The sequence below is a fragment of the Penicillium lagena genome, assembly GCF_028827675.1.
Source record: "Penicillium lagena strain IBT 129212 chromosome Unknown utg000007l_segment0_segment0, whole genome shotgun sequence".
In the NCBI taxonomy this organism is placed as follows: Eukaryota; Fungi; Ascomycota; class Eurotiomycetes; order Eurotiales; family Aspergillaceae; genus Penicillium; species Penicillium lagena.
The window spans coordinates 1,422,932-1,440,696 of NW_026623228.1; the positions used below are offsets into that span (position 1 = coordinate 1,422,932).

At 51.8% G+C, this 17,765-nt stretch overlaps 9 protein-coding genes across 9 annotated transcripts; 2 read left to right on the forward strand and 7 right to left on the reverse strand.

Moving 5' to 3' along the window:
* Nucleotides 1–219: 219 nt before the first annotated feature.
* N7510_010093 (4'-phosphopantetheinyl transferase) lies at nucleotides 220–903 on the reverse strand (the record flags this gene model as incomplete). The annotated part of the gene is made up of 2 exons (XM_056982018.1): nucleotides 220–347; nucleotides 465–903. 2 exons carry the CDS (start codon nucleotides 901–903, stop codon nucleotides 220–222), a joined length of 567 nt encoding a protein of 188 aa, XP_056829854.1.
* A 633-nt stretch (nucleotides 904–1,536) lies between these two features.
* On the reverse strand, nucleotides 1,537–1,985 carry N7510_010094 (ATP19 family protein; the record flags this gene model as incomplete). The annotated part of the gene is made up of 3 exons (XM_056982019.1): nucleotides 1,537–1,585; nucleotides 1,694–1,893; nucleotides 1,938–1,985. The coding sequence occupies 3 exons, from the start codon at nucleotides 1,983–1,985 to the stop codon at nucleotides 1,537–1,539; spliced, it is 297 nt and encodes a 98-aa protein (XP_056829855.1).
* A 483-nt stretch (nucleotides 1,986–2,468) lies between these two features.
* On the forward strand, nucleotides 2,469–3,810 carry N7510_010095 (uncharacterized protein; the record flags this gene model as incomplete). Its single annotated transcript, XM_056982020.1, has 4 exons — nucleotides 2,469–2,620; nucleotides 2,881–3,146; nucleotides 3,195–3,392; nucleotides 3,515–3,810. The coding sequence occupies 4 exons, from the start codon at nucleotides 2,469–2,471 to the stop codon at nucleotides 3,808–3,810; spliced, it is 912 nt and encodes a 303-aa protein (XP_056829856.1).
* Nucleotides 3,811–4,032: 222 nt separating this feature from the next.
* Nucleotides 4,033–4,407, reverse strand: N7510_010096 (uncharacterized protein; the record flags this gene model as incomplete). Its single annotated transcript, XM_056982021.1, has 1 exon — nucleotides 4,033–4,407. The coding sequence occupies one exon, from the start codon at nucleotides 4,405–4,407 to the stop codon at nucleotides 4,033–4,035; it is 375 nt and encodes a 124-aa protein (XP_056829857.1).
* Nucleotides 4,408–4,637: 230 nt separating this feature from the next.
* On the reverse strand, nucleotides 4,638–5,660 carry N7510_010097 (putative serine/threonine-protein phosphatase; the record flags this gene model as incomplete). Its single annotated transcript, XM_056982022.1, has 1 exon — nucleotides 4,638–5,660. The coding sequence occupies one exon, from the start codon at nucleotides 5,658–5,660 to the stop codon at nucleotides 4,638–4,640; it is 1,023 nt and encodes a 340-aa protein (XP_056829858.1).
* A 1,565-nt stretch (nucleotides 5,661–7,225) lies between these two features.
* N7510_010098 (putative mucin family signaling protein Msb2) lies at nucleotides 7,226–9,397 on the reverse strand (the record flags this gene model as incomplete). Its single annotated transcript, XM_056982023.1, has 1 exon — nucleotides 7,226–9,397. The coding sequence occupies one exon, from the start codon at nucleotides 9,395–9,397 to the stop codon at nucleotides 7,226–7,228; it is 2,172 nt and encodes a 723-aa protein (XP_056829859.1).
* Nucleotides 9,398–11,381: 1,984 nt separating this feature from the next.
* On the reverse strand, nucleotides 11,382–11,980 carry N7510_010099 (uncharacterized protein; the record flags this gene model as incomplete). The annotated part of the gene is made up of 3 exons (XM_056982024.1): nucleotides 11,382–11,495; nucleotides 11,586–11,735; nucleotides 11,816–11,980. The coding sequence occupies 3 exons, from the start codon at nucleotides 11,978–11,980 to the stop codon at nucleotides 11,382–11,384; spliced, it is 429 nt and encodes a 142-aa protein (XP_056829860.1).
* Nucleotides 11,981–12,731: 751 nt separating this feature from the next.
* On the forward strand, nucleotides 12,732–13,001 carry N7510_010100 (uncharacterized protein; the record flags this gene model as incomplete). Its single annotated transcript, XM_056982025.1, has 1 exon — nucleotides 12,732–13,001. One exon carries the CDS (start codon nucleotides 12,732–12,734, stop codon nucleotides 12,999–13,001), a length of 270 nt encoding a protein of 89 aa, XP_056829861.1.
* Nucleotides 13,002–15,255: 2,254 nt separating this feature from the next.
* On the reverse strand, nucleotides 15,256–16,506 carry N7510_010101 (FAD-dependent oxidoreductase; the record flags this gene model as incomplete). Its single annotated transcript, XM_056982026.1, has 1 exon — nucleotides 15,256–16,506. The coding sequence occupies one exon, from the start codon at nucleotides 16,504–16,506 to the stop codon at nucleotides 15,256–15,258; it is 1,251 nt and encodes a 416-aa protein (XP_056829862.1).
* Between the last annotated feature and the right edge of the window lie 1,259 nt (nucleotides 16,507–17,765).

The window sequence follows — 17,765 nt, forward strand, 5'->3', positions numbered from 1 at the left end:
TCTCAATATTTGATAGTTACAATGCAGTGATCCTGTTTCCACTCAATGTGATACTATTCCTAAACTAAATTCTGATCTAGATATCAGGCTTCGCCTACGATAGCATTCTAACATGTCGAAGCACCACTGATACGGCACATCCTCACACCTAGGATCCGGTCTTGGCGCAAGAAATTGCGAGAGGTATATCGCAACATAGCCCAGACGCCCCGGCGTGCTTTAGCAAACTGCTCTCGGGAGACGCTGCTTGCAATGAATCCGCACGCCGAGCCGTGATCCAAGTCCGGCCTTGTCAATGCGGCGCACCCGGACATAGGATAGATCGGTCGCAGAAGCCCAGTTCCGAGCTATACCGCTTCAAAGCAACCTGGTAGATATAGATATCCCAACCCCAAAAGCCTCTCAGCCCGCCGCCAAAACAGTCGCAACGACATACTCTCCATCATGCGAAATAGACAACCTACCCAACCTATCCTCCTCCCCCCCAACACCAAGAAACACAATCTCCGGCCTTGAACTCTTCCCCTTTTTCATAGACATCTTCTCACTATCCTCCTCCTCAGCCCGCACCATAACATCCTTCCACCCAATTGACCCCGCCCCGCCGGTAGGGGCAGCTTTGCGCGCGGCCTCTTTCGCAGCGAAGCGGCCGGCCAGCCAACGTGTCATGTCTGGTGTTATGGTCGGAGATTGACGTTGAGATTGTGAAAGGAGAGATTCGCTGGTGTAGGAGGGAGGAAGCGCGAAACGGGTGGTGAAGTCGCGCTGTTCTTGGGCGCAGAGTATGCGGCGCGTGAAGCGCGCGAGGTAGTTGCCGGGTCGGGTTACGAGGCGGGCGATTCGTGGGATGTGTACGATGTCGGTGCCGAGGTGGAGGGCGAGGGGAAAGGGGAGGGGTTTCATTGTTGCATGAAGATGCTAGAACCCGTCTCTTCTTGAGACACGTGGCGACCCTTGTTCCCGGAGAAGGTGGTGTGGTGTGGTTGGTGGTGGTTGAGGTAGGTGAAGGTGAGGAAGTGGAAGTGGACGGGAAGGTCGAGGAAGACGAGTTTGGATGTTTCCAGCGCGTGACGTGCTTACGCCTCGGCTTGGATCATGCGAGATGTGCACTCGATGGTTTTACAAACTGTCTTTGTCTACAGCTGCTGTGAGCTACGCACCTAATGAATTACCTGCTAGGGTCTGCGACAAGCTCAGTTCAACTCCCCGAGCAGCCCAAAACAACACCCAACAATTAAACCCCAGATCAAACAAGGTCAAAATAATATCGTTTTTCTATGCAGCGTACAAGGCCCTCCTATGTACAAACCAAGAAAACATCCGACATCCTCTCACCCAGTCCGATTCGCCCAGCTTCTTGTCTGTGTGACACGGAACGTCCGGGCAGGAAAAAGAGAAACACAGCTCATCAAGTGTTGTTTATCGGATTGCAAGCGCATTCAACGGAACAGGACAGCATAGGTGAGACTTGGTTCATGCTCAACATCCGAGGGCCTGCTCTATCGAAATCAACCGTCTCGGGAGGGGATGGGCGTTCTAGTTGCTGGGTTTCTTCTCGCCGCCATCAACTTCCTTCATGAATTGTCTATCCGGGGGTTATAGTGTTAGTGGTATTTCTCGGTGGCTGCATGAGTATAGATTTGCGGAGTTGTGTTGGGTTGGGGCATGTTGTGTTGATAGAGGATGCACGCACTGGATGAACTGCTCCTCATCCTTGGAGGAGGCGCTGATCGGGGGACCTTGGGCGGTCTTGGGCTTGTCGCCGCCGCCCATGGCAAGCCAGGAGCCAGCGAACATGGTGCCGAGAGTGGCCATGGAGAGCTGTTGCGCAGGCAATTGGTTAGTTGGAGGTTCTTTTCCAAACAGGAGACGACGGAGAGCCAGGAATGATGGCTGGACAGTCAGGGGGCAATGGCGATATTAGTGACAGAACTTACGACGTGGGAGCCGACCTTCTTGCCGGCAATCTGGTAGTAGACAACCATGTTGGAGGAGTGGGATTGGAGTGAGTTTAGACACGACGATTGGGGGAGTTCAGGGCGGATGCAGAGATGGTCAAATCAGGTGCTGAGTCATGTGATCGGTCATGTGATCATCCGGGTTGGTCCGATATCACGTGATGGTTGAAGATGTCAATAAGTTGAGAGCAAGCGTGTGTCCAGAACTCGATAGGTGTGAAGAATGTGAGGATAAGAGAGAATGGTGTTTGTGGAATATGAACTAGAATAATTATTGCAATCTGTGTTGCCCAGATCCAACCTCTAAGGAAGCTCCTCAGCTCCTCCCCGAACCTCGGAGAGCCGACCTGCTTTCCGCGCACTGTGCACAGTATATACCGGCTAAGCCCTGCGGTTAACATGCCATCATAATAATCTTGTTTCCTCACCCTCTCTTTTCTTACTCTCACTCTTTACTCTCCTCCGTTTCCCCTCTCTCCCTTCTCCTCCCATTCCCTCCCTGCTCACACCATGTTCTGGGGCAGCAGCAACAATAGCAACAAAGAACAACCAAAGTCCAAACCGGACGAAACCGCAGCAGCAGCAGACAAGAAGCTGCCCGCGCAGCGCCCACAGCTCGACGACCACGATGAGGGCTTTTACGATGATCTCTATTCCTCCTAGTACGTGCAATTTGCTTCCTTCTCCAAACCCGCGTCTCCCGCGTGCCCCCAAGTGGAGAGAGCGCGCGCAAGACGCCCACCCGTCGACAGCACTTCCCCGGCCACCAACGGCCACCTCCGCAATCCACTATGAATAACCCCAGCAGGGCCGTGGTCGTTAGTGGTCGATGGTCTGAACTCTCGGATGATCATGGGCCCGAAATTAATCAGTATACCTAAATGCACACCGCAAACTAACAAAACACACCCTATCATTACAGCTCAGTCGACTCCACCGAAACCAACTACCGCTACGCCGCGTACGCCAACCGCTTCCGGACAATCCTCCTCTCCGCGCACCGCTATGTAGCCTACACCTCAGACATCGGCGAATCCTTCCGCCCAGTCGCACACCCATGGCTCATACGCTCAGCCTACGGCATCTCATGGGCATATCTGCTCGGAGACGTAGGACACGAAGGGTATAAGGCGTACCTGCGCAATCGGCGCGCGCTGGCCCCGCCAGGCGACTCGTATAAAGATGCAAGTGAAGGCGAGGGTAAGGGCGAGAGCATTTCCCCGGAAATCTTCAAAGGCATGGCGACGGGGAATCTGAATCCCCATGGGAACGAGCTTTCCCCGTGGCCGACGGCGCAGATCCCACTCGCGGAGGATTATCGCTTGGTTATGGCAAAGCGCGCGGTATTTCAGAGTCTTGCCTCTATGGGATTGCCGGCGTTCACGATCCATAGCGTGGTGAAGTATTCGGGGAAAATGGTGAAGAATGCGAAGAGTACGCTGCTGCGCACTTGGGCTCCTATTGGGGTGAGTTTGATCTTTCCTCTCCCGCTCCTCCCTTTTTGATGCACATATACAAATGTCCTGGTACACTGTCCAACTACCTCAAGAACAAAGCTAACCGCTTCAAGCTCGGCCTCGCCGTGGTGCCCTTCCTCCCCTATTTCTTTGATCACCCCGTCGAGGAAGCAGTGGAATGGAGCTTCCGCACCGCTCTACGCGCTTACGGCGGCGAAGCGGCTGTGCGCTCGTTGCCGGCTAGTGCACACGACACCCTCAGCCATGAGAGTGAGCAGATTAGTCGCGCGGCTCATCTCTCGTGGGAGGAGTATAAGGCTGAGCGCGAGCGGGCACGCCAGATGCGCAAGGAGCGAAGTGGTGAGGAGGCTGCTGGAAAGGAGAAGAAGGATTGAGTATTCCTCTCCCTTTTATTTGCATGCATTTAGCATCTACACTAGAGACTATTTCTGGTTCATCCCTCTCCCATCTTTCATATTCTGTACATATACTTTTCCTTCTCTTCCTTAACAACGGCCTCTCTCTCTTTCATACTTTTTCTTATTTTTGATTTCCCTTCTCCGGGGTAGCATCTCACTACATACACTATGGAGACCAGAACCTATGTTCCGGGCAGGTCAAAAGACGAACTTCACGGTCGAGAAACGCACGAAAAGGGACTTGGAGATATGCCTACTAGTCAAAACGATTGCCCGAATGTAGACAGTTTTTTGACCCCGACCGGTTTTGTGGTCAATATTAGCGGCTGCGTAGAGTAGCAACTTTATACCCAATGCATGATCACCCATGCTCAACAGCGATCTAGGACCGAGTCGGACTTCATGATCACCTTTCGCGGCGAAGAAGATCGGGGTCTCTTTTCCTTTGTTTTCAAAACTGACATTGGCAACTCCATCAATGAAATACCTAACCACTGGGGCATGTCCATACGCTGCAGCATAGAAGAGTGATGTGAAACCCTCCTTTGTAGCCAGACTTGAGATCGGCTCCATGGTCAAGTAGAAGTCTGACTACTGTCTCATTGCCTGATCCATCCTGCCCATATAAGAGGAGCGCGGCCAAGATAGTCCCAAACATTCAAATCACTGTCATTGTGTGAGAATCCCACCACAATGTGTTCTAGGCCAAAGAGTGAGGCAAGATGGATGAATGCAGGGAAATAGCTAACACACATTCATCGTGCGCTCACAAGTGCTCCTGGGGTGCTCGTCAAGTATACCGATTATAGTTCCACGGCTTTGTCGCCTTCTTTCACCGATACTGTTGGGAGCACAGGCGTATCAGCACATTCGACTTGAATAACCTGATGCTCAATTTCCCCATTGGGAGCCGCAATCACAACCGCGCTCAACTGATGGCCGTATAAACACGCTGAATCTAGCCCAATCGTGAATCTGCCTAGCTGCAGACGACGCTTTGCATCGTGCCCAAATATCACCGTAGTCTTGGATGCCAGCCTATCTTGCCACCGGTCCCATTCCATAACCCAGCTTTCTTCTCCGAAAATTTGAGCCGGTGTGAACCCTTCGTCATCGCCTTGTGTACGGACGAGACTCCGCATATGCATTACCGCATATGGATCCTGCTCCTCAAGTGGGATATTAGGAACGAGGCCCGCATGCACGATAACTAAGGTGTCGCCAAAGGTGGATGGTAGTTTTTGAGGTAGTTTGACTCGTAGGATCAAAGGCAAAGCGGCAAGCCAGTCGAGGTGGTCCGTTGAAAGTGCCAACGCCGTACTATATGTTGTAGCGCTGTGTCTCATGCCAATGCCAGTTGTAGCAGAACATTTGTCAGGAATCTCGGAATCTCGGACAGTTTGCCCAGACAGGTCGGCTTCAGGGTTCTCAGATACGACCGGACTGCCAGACAAGTCTCCAGAATGTAGTGGGCTCTTCCTTGTGGCGTTGATCTCCGCAGCCGCATCAAGAACTGCATTGTCGTGGTTGCCTCTCACTGCGCTAGCGCCTAGCTTAATAGCCAGATCAACGACACCAGGGCTATCAGGTCCTTTATTGACTAGGTCGCCGGCTAGTATGAGATGATCTCCTTTGCGTTTGTCGAAGCCGACTTTGTCTAGAAGTGCCTCCAGGGACTTTCTCATCCCATGTACATCGCCTACAATGACCAAGCGTCCACTAGCAGGACCATTTTCGGAAGACGATTGGAGGAACTGCGGAATAAGATTGGTTGGTAGGTCTGATATAAAGGTTGTGATTGGAAATATCTTGTCGGCAGGTTTCATTTTGTTGACTTGGCAGCATACAGTTGAATTATGCTGTTGTAGTTGAAATGTGGCAGCTTTGTAGGTTTTAATCTGGCAGAAAAGTTGGCATGAAGGGAAATAGTTTTAAACGTTTGCACCGCCACCTCTTTAGCCCTCCGTGCCCGTTGACCTCCCGAGAAGCACGTCCACGTTTTCTCTACATTCCTAAAGCAAATTCTTCGGCTTATCATTTAGAGTGTTGCGATCACTCGGAGAAAATCGTAAGACTCAGGTACTTCGGCTCCTACGGCCATCGAAGAGCTGAAAGAGCTGGCTTTTGCAGAGTTCGTAATGCCTAGGAGGTCTGCGTTAGCTTGGTCGGGGGTTGCCAGGTATAGAAACTAAGAATGATTAGAAATGGCAGTGAGAGAAGACCTATGGGAAAACTCAAACGAAAATTATGTTAGCTTAGCAGTTAGCCCTCTACAATAGCATCCCCTTGGTCATGTAGGAGGTAGATGTAGACAAAGGCTGCGGAGGGAAAAGGAGCATCTTTTATGTGCTCAGCTTGCTCGGTGAGTACCCAAGCTGCTCAGAGTCGTCGTCGAACTCCTACTCGGGTTCATTGCCGACGAGGTTTTGTTAGCACGGTTTTGTGCTCCTCCAGCCGTCGAAGCCCCTCGGAGTCGTCGACTTTCCTGCCCACTCATTCTTCAAGCACGCACCTAGTTAGCTTTGAGCATGATCACTCCGTCCCAGTCATAGTACTCCCACTACATTCCTACGATACAAAGCAACCAAGTTAAAAGAATCTACTATCTCATTCACTACCGCACCATCTCAACCGAGGCCCCAAAAAGGCCTCGCCAACACGCAATAGACAGGACACATCTGTACAAAGACAAGATAACAACAACACAACAAAAACACAGCAGGAAAGAAAAGCAACGCAGAACAGGGTTAAGGGAGAGAGTGTATATGTAACAGAGGGGCGGAGAACATCGACTTCATCAAGGAACCCGGCCATCCCAACCATTAAAGGTGTTTGTTTGTGAGCAGGATGCAAAAAAAGAAATGCAAACTTCCAGCCACGGAATATATGACCAATTCGAAATGAATTCCCCTCTGATCTGACCGGAAGACAGAAAGATCGTCGGGAAGAAGAGTGAATGGAATAATAAACAAAAGGGGGAATAAATGAAGAAGAAGAGAAAAGTACACACGCAGCGCGGCAATTTTGGGTGTCGTCGCTCGGAGTATCAAGAAGAGAAAAGCGAAAAATGAAAACGTCCACAGGAATGGCCGCTCGAAGGTTTCCACAGGGAGTAGAAGAAAGGGAGAATGTGATATATGACAGGTATATGTTCCCTTGGACGGGACGATGAACAAAGAAGAAAAAAAAGTATATCCAAGGGAGGCTTTTTGTGCATTTCCCGACTCTTTCCCGCGCCAGAAGCGAAGCGGAGGTTTCTCTTTCTCGGAGTAGCGAGGATGCCCCGGGGGGTGGCGTGTCCTCCGCATGCGCAAGCAGGAGCAGGGAAAAAGAGTAGTTGTGGGTGGAGTCAGGAGAGAGTGAGCAAGCAACGCGAGTCGAGCACTACCATCTAGTTCCAGCCCAGAGAGTTCTCGGCCATCACTGGCGCGCTGATCATCTGGCCCGAGCGGCCGCTTCCAGCCTGGCTACCGGACATGCGAGCACCGGCCGCGAAGACCGAGCCAGCGGCGGAACCACCCTGGCTCATCTGCTCAACGGTCGAGGCGGAGCGGCGGTGCAGCTGGCGTCTCTGGCGGTAGCGACGGGCAAGCCAGAACATACCGGCACCGTAAGCGGCAGCACCGGCGACAACACCGCAGCCAATGCCAACGGAGCTGACTTTGGTCTTGGAGCTGGAGGCAGAACCAGCGTTAGTGTTGCTGTTGCTGTTGTCGTTCGTGTTGTCGCTGTTATCGCCGGAGCCGGTGGTGCCAAAGTTGGTGCTGGAGGAGCCCTCCTGGCCCACGATGAGAGGAATCGTCGGGTCGATCATGGAGAAGAGAGTCTTGACGGGCTCGCTGGGCTGGTTGTAGAGACGCGAGTTCGGGTTGTGCAGCTCGTTGCGCAGCTGGTCGACGTAGCGGCGCTGGATGTAGGCCATTGCCAACGTCGCGTTGTAGCCGGTCGTCTTCCACGAGTAGTAAGGCTCCAGAGCGAACATGGTCACCTGCGACTGGAGAATCGACAGAGCATGCTCCAGACCCTCGGGCACGTACTGGAAGATCTGGGCCGAGGACATCGAGGTAGTCGCCACGAAGCTCCATGGGAGCTCCTGGTTGAAACCCAGCTGGATGAGAAGCGAGTTCTCCGGCGGGCTGCTGACTTCAGTTCCGGGGGAAATGGAGCCAGGGAGGGCCGTGGGCTCGTGATCATTGCCCGTCGAGGTAGGATTGTTGTTGTCCTCGGTCTGAGTCGGCTTGGGCTGGTGCAAAATGCTAGGGCCAACCCAATCGTTGTCGCTGGTAGTTTGATCCGTGGGCTTGGGCACGATCTCTGGCTCCTTGGTGGTAGTGGTGGTGGTAGTCGACGTCGTAGACTCGGCGGCCGTGTGGGTCGGCGTGGGCGTTGGGGTGAAAGAAGTAGTGCCGGAGCCCGCGCCGCCGGGGTGGATCGAACCAGACGGGAATGGCACTTTGCCTGAGCTGGTAGGCACGCCAGTAGCGGACGAGGGGCTAGGGATGCCGCCGCTGCCAATGCCAGGAAGAGACGGCGTGGGAACCACGAGGCCAGGGGTGGTCGTGCTAGTGTTCGACGAGCTGGGGCCCCCCAATCCGAGCATAGACTCAATGGGTGCAAGTGGGTTCAACGCAGAGGTGGTGGTGGTACTCGCAGGAACGCTCACAGGAATCGTGGGGTTTGAGGCTGACGTCGTGGTGGTGGTGGTAGTGGTCTTCTCCCCACCGAGACCGAGGGCGCTGCCCACGCCACCCAAGACGGATCCCAAGCCCAAGAGACCACCATCCGATGACGAAGTTGTAGTCGTGGTGGTAGTCGTATCCTTGCCATCTTTACCACTCTTGGTCGTGGCGTCCTGGCCATTGTTGCCGTCCTTGCCTTTCTGGGACGCTTCAGTGGGTTTGGCAGCGGCGTCCGTGGTGGTGGATCCTGGACCAAGAAGCTCGCCAGCCAAAGAAGAGATCTCACCCAGAATACCACCGCCACCTAGAAGACCACCATCATTACCAGACGAGCTGGTGGGCGTAGGGTTGGCCTCGGTGTCGACAGGCTTCTTCTCGGTAGGTTTCGCGGCCTTCTTCTTCGTGGTGGTATCCGCGGCCTTCTGCTTCTTCTTGGTTTCGGTGGGCTCAGCCTTAGCAGGGTTCGCTTGGGCGGCAGCTGCCGTGGTCCTGGTGACATGGACCTCGGTGCGCGGAGCAGTAACCTTGGCGCCCAGGTGTGTGGCACCGGTGATGGTATGTGTGTGACCCTTGGGGTCAACGGATTCCGTCACGTCGATAATCACGACTCGGTCCTCCTTGCCGTCGCCATTACCGTTGTTGTTGTTCTTGACAGTGGTTGCGGGCTGATCGTCACCGCCAAGCAGCCAACTTTCCAGGTTGTTTGGCTCCAGCCAAGGGTTCTGCTGGTTGTGGGTGCCAGTCTGGATGGCTCTCTTGATCTCCTTGGGGAAGTAGTACTTGGGGCGGTCCGTGTGGACGGGCGGCTCCTCCTCGGCGACGGCGAGCTCGAAGCCCCCGAGGGCGAGGAAGGCTGCGAACGCAGACCAGGTTCCGGGACGCATTGTGTTGGATGAAATGAATCCGCTAAAATGTCATGAAAATCCCGTATAACCGTAGTGTTTATCAAACCCTGTCAGGACGCAGTCGTGACGAGGTCTTTCGAATTCAAAAACGAGTGGAAAGGGGGTTTGTGGTCCCCAAAAGATAACGATGAATAAAACAAAAAGCGAGTGTGTTGTTGGTCACAAAAAGCAGCTGTAAGGAATGAACGACAACCTTTGAGGCAAAGATGTCAGGCTGGGGGTACTGGTTGAAGCGATGCAAGACCCGGGAGATTGGAGAAGGGTTCGATGCAAGGGGAATCGGAGGAATTGACTTGATCCCAGTGCCGAGTCGAAGAGGGAGTCAACGACGACAGGCGAAAGCACGACGAAGCATGAAAGAAAGGAAAGGAACGAATGAGTTGGAGTCGAAATGAGTGTGAGCAAGAGGAGACTCCAGGGGAAGGGGCGATGGGGGCTGTGGAACACGTGTGGGCGAGCGCCAGAGTCAACACAGGGTATGGTATGGTCACGGTCTTGTGCGCACGCACTGGCCAGGTTAGGTTGCATGTCGGGAAATTGCAGTCCTGCAGCTCGGGGCCTTCTGGTCTGTCCGCTTCCCCGACAGAAGCAATTCTCTTGTTCCTTCCTCCAGAGAATATTCTTTCATCGCTGCTCCCCTTGTTTCGTTCTATCCTACCTACTCAGAGGTGTCTATTGTTGGTCCGATTGTGACTCGTGTCTGCCGCGTCCATGCCATCCATGCCGTCCATGCTGGGCGTGCCCATCGCAATTACGCTAGCGATTGCCCAGTCCGCGCCGTCGCAAGATCTAGACCAACGGTGTCCCTGCAGTGGATCCAATGTGGCCCTCGGGAGTGCCTGGCTGTGGCGTTAGCCACCCGCAGTGCGTGCCCGTACCTGCTTTCGTGTATCCCACTAACCCTTTCCGCGCGGTGGCTTCCCGCTTGGATCACTCGCCTAACTTAAGCCGGCAGTCGATCAACAAAGAGATCGAATCAGCGTCGCTTCGGCTCCCTCGCAGGGGCCTTCAGGGCGTGCTGTCTTGCCGGTGCCTTTCCTCTTGTACAGCCTAACAACCACGGAAACTTGGTCCAAGCGGCAGGCGGTCGAACTAGTCGTGGTCTGAGCTAACTACTACTGCCACCTCGTCATGGTCGTGAGCTGTCGGGGTAGTTCCCTTCAGCGTCTTCGCGAGCAACCGGAAATGACAAAAGGAGTGAGTTACAGCATCCTACAATCATCACAGGCCACGTGCTGGATCGGAATGCGGTGGCAGCTGTCGTCATCACATTCCGACCCCGTTGTCCATTGTTGTCTGCCTGACACGCGATGATGCGATTGAAGGCGAGAAGAATGCCCTGCCTCTTTTGCTCTTGGCCATTCACGTGAGTGAGTCCCCATTCGCCTCTGCGCGCCCGGGGGAAACCCTTCTGTCTGAGCGGCGCGGGGATCAGCAGCGGCGATCCTGTTTCTTTTTTGGTCTGCGGTATATAGAGTAGTTCACCAACAAAAGGCCCTCAGGATCAGGATCGATCTGCTATAGGGCCACAGCCGTATGTGTCTCGGGAAATAACCACGGGGCTTGGGAGCGAACGGACGGCGGGTAGCAGAACGGTCCGGTGTCGCGCGCCCCTAGGGAGGCTGAGAATTTGGCCCCGGGGTCAGACCCATCCCTGGCCATCATCCCCGTTCTTGTGTTCTGTCGCGACATATCATAGAGAATCCTTTCTACGCCGTACATGATAGTCGTACCTATCGTCAATCTATAACTAATAACAAGCTATGTAATCCTGTTCCTGAGCCGAAGCTGTCGGCTCCACCAAAATCCATGGTTTCACGCGCGTTTCATATCCATTTCCGCATCACATGACCATGGACTCCTTGCGCCTCAGGCATTTACGACAGTAGTGGAGCACCGACACTTCTGGACACAGCGGGTCAGGGGAAATTAACAACATGAAATTTCTTGAAGTGATCTCATATCATAGTCTAGAACTCCGGCCTTTGCCACCAGTACTCTGTGTAATCAGTCCAGAGCACTCGATCTCCACGTCAGTTCCCATCGGCAAGGACTTGACGCTCACGCAGGTCCGCACCTAGAACGCAAGGGATTAGTTCGTACTTTCGTAACGGTGCTTTCCGGTCTGGTCCGTATCAAAACACAAAAGGGAAAAAGAAGGACTGACGGGTTTCGGATCCCCGAAAAAGGTCTCGTAGACGCTATTCACGGCGGGGAAATTGGCCATGTCCGTGAGGAAGATGTTGACTTTGATTGCGTCGTGCAGGCTGGATCCGCCGGCTTCGAGGACGGCATTTAGGTTTTGGAGGATTTGTCGCTATCATCCAATGTTAGTAGTTATGCGCTAGTAGTGTACTGCGGTGCAGACAGAATGGAATAGATGGATGGATAACTGACCGTTCGGTCCTGGATACTCCCTGCAACCAATTTGCCAGTGCTGGGATCTGCGCCGACCTGCCCGGAGCAGTAGACTATGTCGCCAACGATGAGTCCCTGGGACAGGAAGGGAGGTGGGAGGGGAGCCCGCTCTGTGCGGACGGCAGTGCGTGTTCCCTTGGCCATTGTATCTATGGCTGTGGTTGTGTCGGGGGGAGGTGTGAGTTGGTTGAGGTCGAATTTGAGGGGATGCGGTGGGGTTGGACTCCCGACCCACCGGTATCGGGTTAGGGTTGCGCAACGATGATATGTCGACTACTGACTAGCACATCATGGCAGGTATGGATGTATGTTGTTCTTACTATTAGAATACCGCTAGCATTCGGTTGCCCAGCAGATAGGGTGCTCAATTAGAGGAGATTAATGCAGCTAGTCCGCTATCTTCAATCAAAATATATATTCCTCTTCGTCATCACCCTTTTCTCGGAAGGGCCCATTAGTCTACTGTTTTGATCCTGACGTGAGTGAGAACCGGGTCGAGGCAGTTCGTCCGAATGACTCATTTACATCACACGAGTCTAGACAGAGCAACAAAGCAGGCCCTGTTGCTGTTGGCTATGTGTTACATAAGTATTTCCCGAATTCACCTCTGTGGCGTAGATTTACCCCCGCTATCTCCGCTGCAACCCTGCAGTTGGCACCACATGCATCGATCCGCGTGCATCTCAAGCCTACTATCTATAATATGGCTCTCTGCCCCGACTAGAACATGGATACACGATCGATTCGGCTCCCTCTCCACCTCTTCGCTACTCTACTCTTCTACCGTTCCGCAACGATACCAGCTGCCCTTCATTACCAAAAAAGGAAGAAAGAAACAAAGAATAATCCTTTGCCAATCATACAACAAGATACATGCCCGTTGGATCAATCTATAATGAATCAAACGACAGGCGAAATTACGGCTGAGAATCCAGATCTGGCGCCTGAGGACGAAGCGCACGGTGATGATTTGTTCTTTCCACCCGAGGGCGGCGTGATTGTATTAGCCGGCAACATCGCCGCGGCGCATTTAGAGAAACTAGAAAAGTTTGGTTTCGATGACCCTGGGCGTGGGAAGCTGATGCTGGAGCTTGGTGGGAAAAAGTATGATACGGTGGCAGAGTACGATCCGAACATCAATGAGAATGGGTCAACCAGGATGTAGTGTCACTAATATGCTTTACATTAATTATTATAAAATAGCAATACCTGTTTGCACCACAATGAATAGTTTATTTAAATAACAAATCAACAAAGCAGGCCCTGTTGCTGTTGGCTACAGTAGTTTTCGAATTCAGCTTTACCTTCGCGCTCTCAAGGCTTGATTCCCAGAAAATAAATCCGAAATGAAAGTTTGATGTGCCAACTTAGCCTAAAGATGCGTATATCGTCTCACCCATTGAATTGCCGTGTGTTGTTTGTTCTACTCGCGACACACCTCAGCTGTATAGAATATGCGTCCCAAGACGCTTTAAGACTAAGATTAAATCAAATTTTCTGTCTAGGTGTGGTTTCTAGGTCTGTTTCGCAAGTGTAGCCTTACACTAACTCCAGGAGTTTGCCATCTCACCGTCCCTCAAGCAGTTGGCGTGCAGAGTTCGTAACACCTCCGCGACTGAAGTTACATCGAAGTTACAGGTCCATGGAGCTAAACATGTTCCATAGAAGCAAAAATGGAACAAAAGATGACGAGAAATCTGTTCACCACCCCTAGTCCTCCAATTCACTCAGCCCGACAAAACTATTTCAAAGGTTATCAGTGCACGTAATAGAGGATATAGAGGAACACCAACCCCTGCGTCTGGAAACTCCTGTACACAACTTAAACCCTCGCAGCATTCCGCCAAAGATCCAACAAGTGAAGAACAAAGGCCTCCTTCTTCAACGCATATCTCGTTGGTAGAAAGCTTTGGATGGGCCATAGTCATGGCAAATAGTTGGACTGCAAGTATCATAAACTTCATGGTGCTGTTGCATTTCATTAGTAAATAAATATGAAAACTTGAGAGGTGTGCTGCACTACCAATGTGTGCATGTATTTTTGCTTTGTTTAAGAGAACAATTCGGTGGCATCTGGCGTGAGCTTTTATACCTTGGTGTTTGAACCAGAAGTAAGGTTAGTAAGGAAAGCTACCAAAATACCAATGTACTGCTTGGAAAACATCACAAGTCTAAACCAATCACGATATTCCTTGTATGGGTCCTTACGCCGATCGTAATAAAAATACAAACCTAAAGTAAGCCTAGAGATGTCGATAATGCCACTGAGCAGCATTTCGCTAGTCCCTAACATTCCAATCCAGAACCTACTTTAGCTCACAGCTATTTACCAGTTCTATAACTGATCGTCAATATATCAGCAGCTCCATGGAACCGGTGTAGATATTATCATATCATCTTTGGCATTACATTGATCTTCTGATCTGTTACATTATTACGTTCCTGGCACCAGAGATGGGAAAGACGGTCATTGGGGTATTCGCAGAAAGCCAGAGTTGTAAAGCGCTGACCAAACCCCTGAATAGTTAATCAATCAAGAGACCGATTCAATTGGCTACCTGAGAGGATGTGGGCTAGGTTTACTAGTTGGCTCGATTAAATTCTCCAGTACACTAGACGGGAAGGGGCTTGAGGTAGATTGCTCAGCATAGGGGCTACCAAAGAATCCAGGGGTTGGAGCGTATTCCGAGTTCTGCTGCCATGGTTCAGACTACATACATTGAGATATGTAGTCGATGTTATACGGGCTCTGGGTCATCTCTAAACAAGCAACGACAACCCTTCCAACACTAACGTTAGCTTTTTGGGAGAACTAGGTTATGATGGAGTCTGGGAACGAACGAAATGTGCAGTGTGTAGCACAAGCCAGACGCATCTTTGCCTACTAGACTTAGTTATCTAGAGCATAAATAAGCACAGCCTTCTGTATTATGGCGGGCGGGCGTAGTGCGAAGCCTGCGACGCGTATGGGAAGAATGAGGGAAAAGGACAAAACGGGATTAGGGGGAAGGGAGGGAGGAGGCGGCGTTCATGTCAGATGGTAGAACCAATCCGAGGGCGGCGTGATTGTATTAGCCGGCAACATCACACCGGCGCGTTCAGAGAAGCTAAGACAGTTTGGTTTTGATGATGCTGGGCGTGGGAAGCTAATGCTGGAGCTTGGCGGGAAAAAGTATGATACGGTGGCAGAGTACGATGCAAACATCAATGAGAATGGGTCAACGACGAGGTAGACATTATGATGGATGCCCATGGTTGACGTGTGAGTGTGATCATTCCGCACAGCCCACTCCGTATCCCACGAGGCTTGGTAGAAGCTTGAACTCGTCTGGCACTGAGTAGATGCAATCAAAAAGGATCAAGCTCGTTGGGTTACTAAATCTACGTACAGAAAAGCAATATAGTGGCAGCTCGGAGATTCAACCGGCATGATACAGCTTGAACAGAAAAAAGTAAGTTTTCAGGGAGGCAGCCAGCAGCGGTTTCCGGACCCGGTCGAGAAGAGTCTTGTCGTGGAAAGTTATGACGCGCAAAGCCCACTTGTCAATGATGGTCCGCGGAGAGCCATCAGTGAAGAATAGCCAGGTCAACGAATCGTTCGTCAGACTAGCCGTGCGCTCTGCCCGGACAAACAAGTCCTCCTCAAAGGTCTTGATCTGTGCTGGAAGTTGAGTGGCGGGCTCAGGGGAGCCGGCGGCCGTGATAATGGCTCGAGACAGCATCAGCGCATCCTGCATCCCCAAATTAACACCCTCGCCGGCAAAGGGTGTCATGACATGCGCTGCATCGCCAACCAAAGTCACGCCGGGACGGTTCTCCCACCGCCAGCCGACAGGGAGCATGTAGAGTGAGCGAGCCTCCGGATCTTGGGCATGGCGGATGATGTTGAGCAGCTCTGGATGCCAATCATGTAATTTATCAGTGAGATGTTTTTTTACGGCTTCCAAGTCGTGGACATCAAAAGGGAGCTTCTCCATCCAGTCGTCTTCTGGGAGGGTGCTCCAAACAGCGACATTCAGACTGCCATCGCCAAGCTGTTGGCTCATGATACTACTTCCATCAGAGTACGAGAAGATCGATCCTCGATTGGTGAGTTTGTAGCTGTCCGGGGCAGTTTCTTTGGCATTGGGAATCGTTAATCTGAAACCGCCCATGCCAGAGTACTGTGGCGTTTGATCTGAGACCAATTTGCGGATCTTGCTCCAGGCGCCGTCCGCGCCGACGACCAAGTCAAACCCAGACTCAGTGCCTTGGTCGAAGATCAAGTTGCGATCTTCGTCAATTGAGCGCAGATGATTGCCCCATCGGATCACCTCGGGAGGCACGGAGTCGAGAAGCATGTCACGGAGAGATCTGCGGTCTATCTCTGGACGACCGTGGGAGGAGCCTTCGGTTTCCCCGGAGAGGACGAAGTACTTGGTGAGCTTTTTGTCGCAGACGGTCAACGCCTCCCCGTCGTAACGGACTCTCTTCTGGAATTCATCCCATAGGCCTGCTTCTTTCACGGCGGCGAGCCCAGTATCGGGATGCAGATCGAGCGACCCGCCTTGTCCGCGTGCTTCTCGAGATTTCTCGGACTCAAAGACCACAACGTCGATGTTGGGTTTGTTAAGAAGGAGCCGGGCGAGAGTGAGGCCGACGGGCCCAGCGCCCACGATAGCGATTCGCATGGGGGCTATTTGTCAGGGAGGTAAGAAGTGCTGGTGCGGAGATATACGTTTCGGAAGAGCAATGGCCCTTTATATTTATCAATGTCGACAAGGCTGAACAGCAGCGGCGCCTTTTGCCGGAAAACGGTAACCTTGATGTTTTGGAAGGAGGCCGCGTCTGAGGATCCATATCTTCCTGGATATTTATTTAGCAGCAGAGCCACGATGGGCATGACTAGGGGAAGGATTGGCTGCGCCACCAGACTGCTTTAGGTATGCTTGACGCAATCACGTGATGGTATAACTATAACACCAATAATGCTGTGTCGGAGTCCTGTTGGCCCCAACAGGGCAGTTTTATCGCAATTGTAGATGTCTTTGGCATCGTAGGTAGCATGAAGCGCTCGAATGGAGTTCTTGAGGCGTTGGCACAGACAGTGATAGAGGTTCTTGATTTGCCACGCTTAATATCTGGCCCGCCTTGATTTGTTAGAGTCTGTGTAGAGACTGACAGCAGAACTATTGCGAGTATAGGTAATAGATAGACTGCTAGGGGAAATATGGATAGACAAGGGCCTCTGGAAAAGAGAACAAAATCTTAAATACTACATTACGTGCTATTTAATGCTGGTAGAATATAATTCAATACTGAAGAGTCTCTGCTTAAATACAGAGTTGGAGTTGGCTCTTTCAGAGTTGGTTGCTGTGTTGAATGTGAACGCAAGATATGTGTCTGCTCATGGGTATTGGAACTCATTGATAGCAAATTGTCATCGAGCCCTGAAATTCTTCGATGGCCTTCTTTTGACCATGAGCGATAGAAGATTAGAAGACTAACAGATTTGATCCATCTTCCAGCGTATCAGCCAAGTAGTACACGCATTGGCCGCGTGTTGAAGGGGTTATGGCTCGATATCAAGGATATCTTAATGAAGAACTTGTACTTAGAAGCCGAAAACCCACAAATCTAGGATGTGCAGAGTAGTTCCACTGAATATCAGTTTCCTCTGATTATGAGCATGCTTGTCGACTGGAGCTACTCTGATTTCAAGGTGCAATTCCCAACATGTAGACTTATCCTTTCGTCCCCAGCAAGCAGTCTTGACAGCCTGCCCACAACAAACACTTCCCTCGCTTCCCTCATCAACGAACCACACACACGCGTTCCTCTTCTACTCCATACTCACTCTCTCATCCCCCAGGGAAAGTATGCTCTCAACCCACTTCCTTTGAACCTTTGACACATTCAATTCTCTCAACCCTATGGGATATTCATCCTA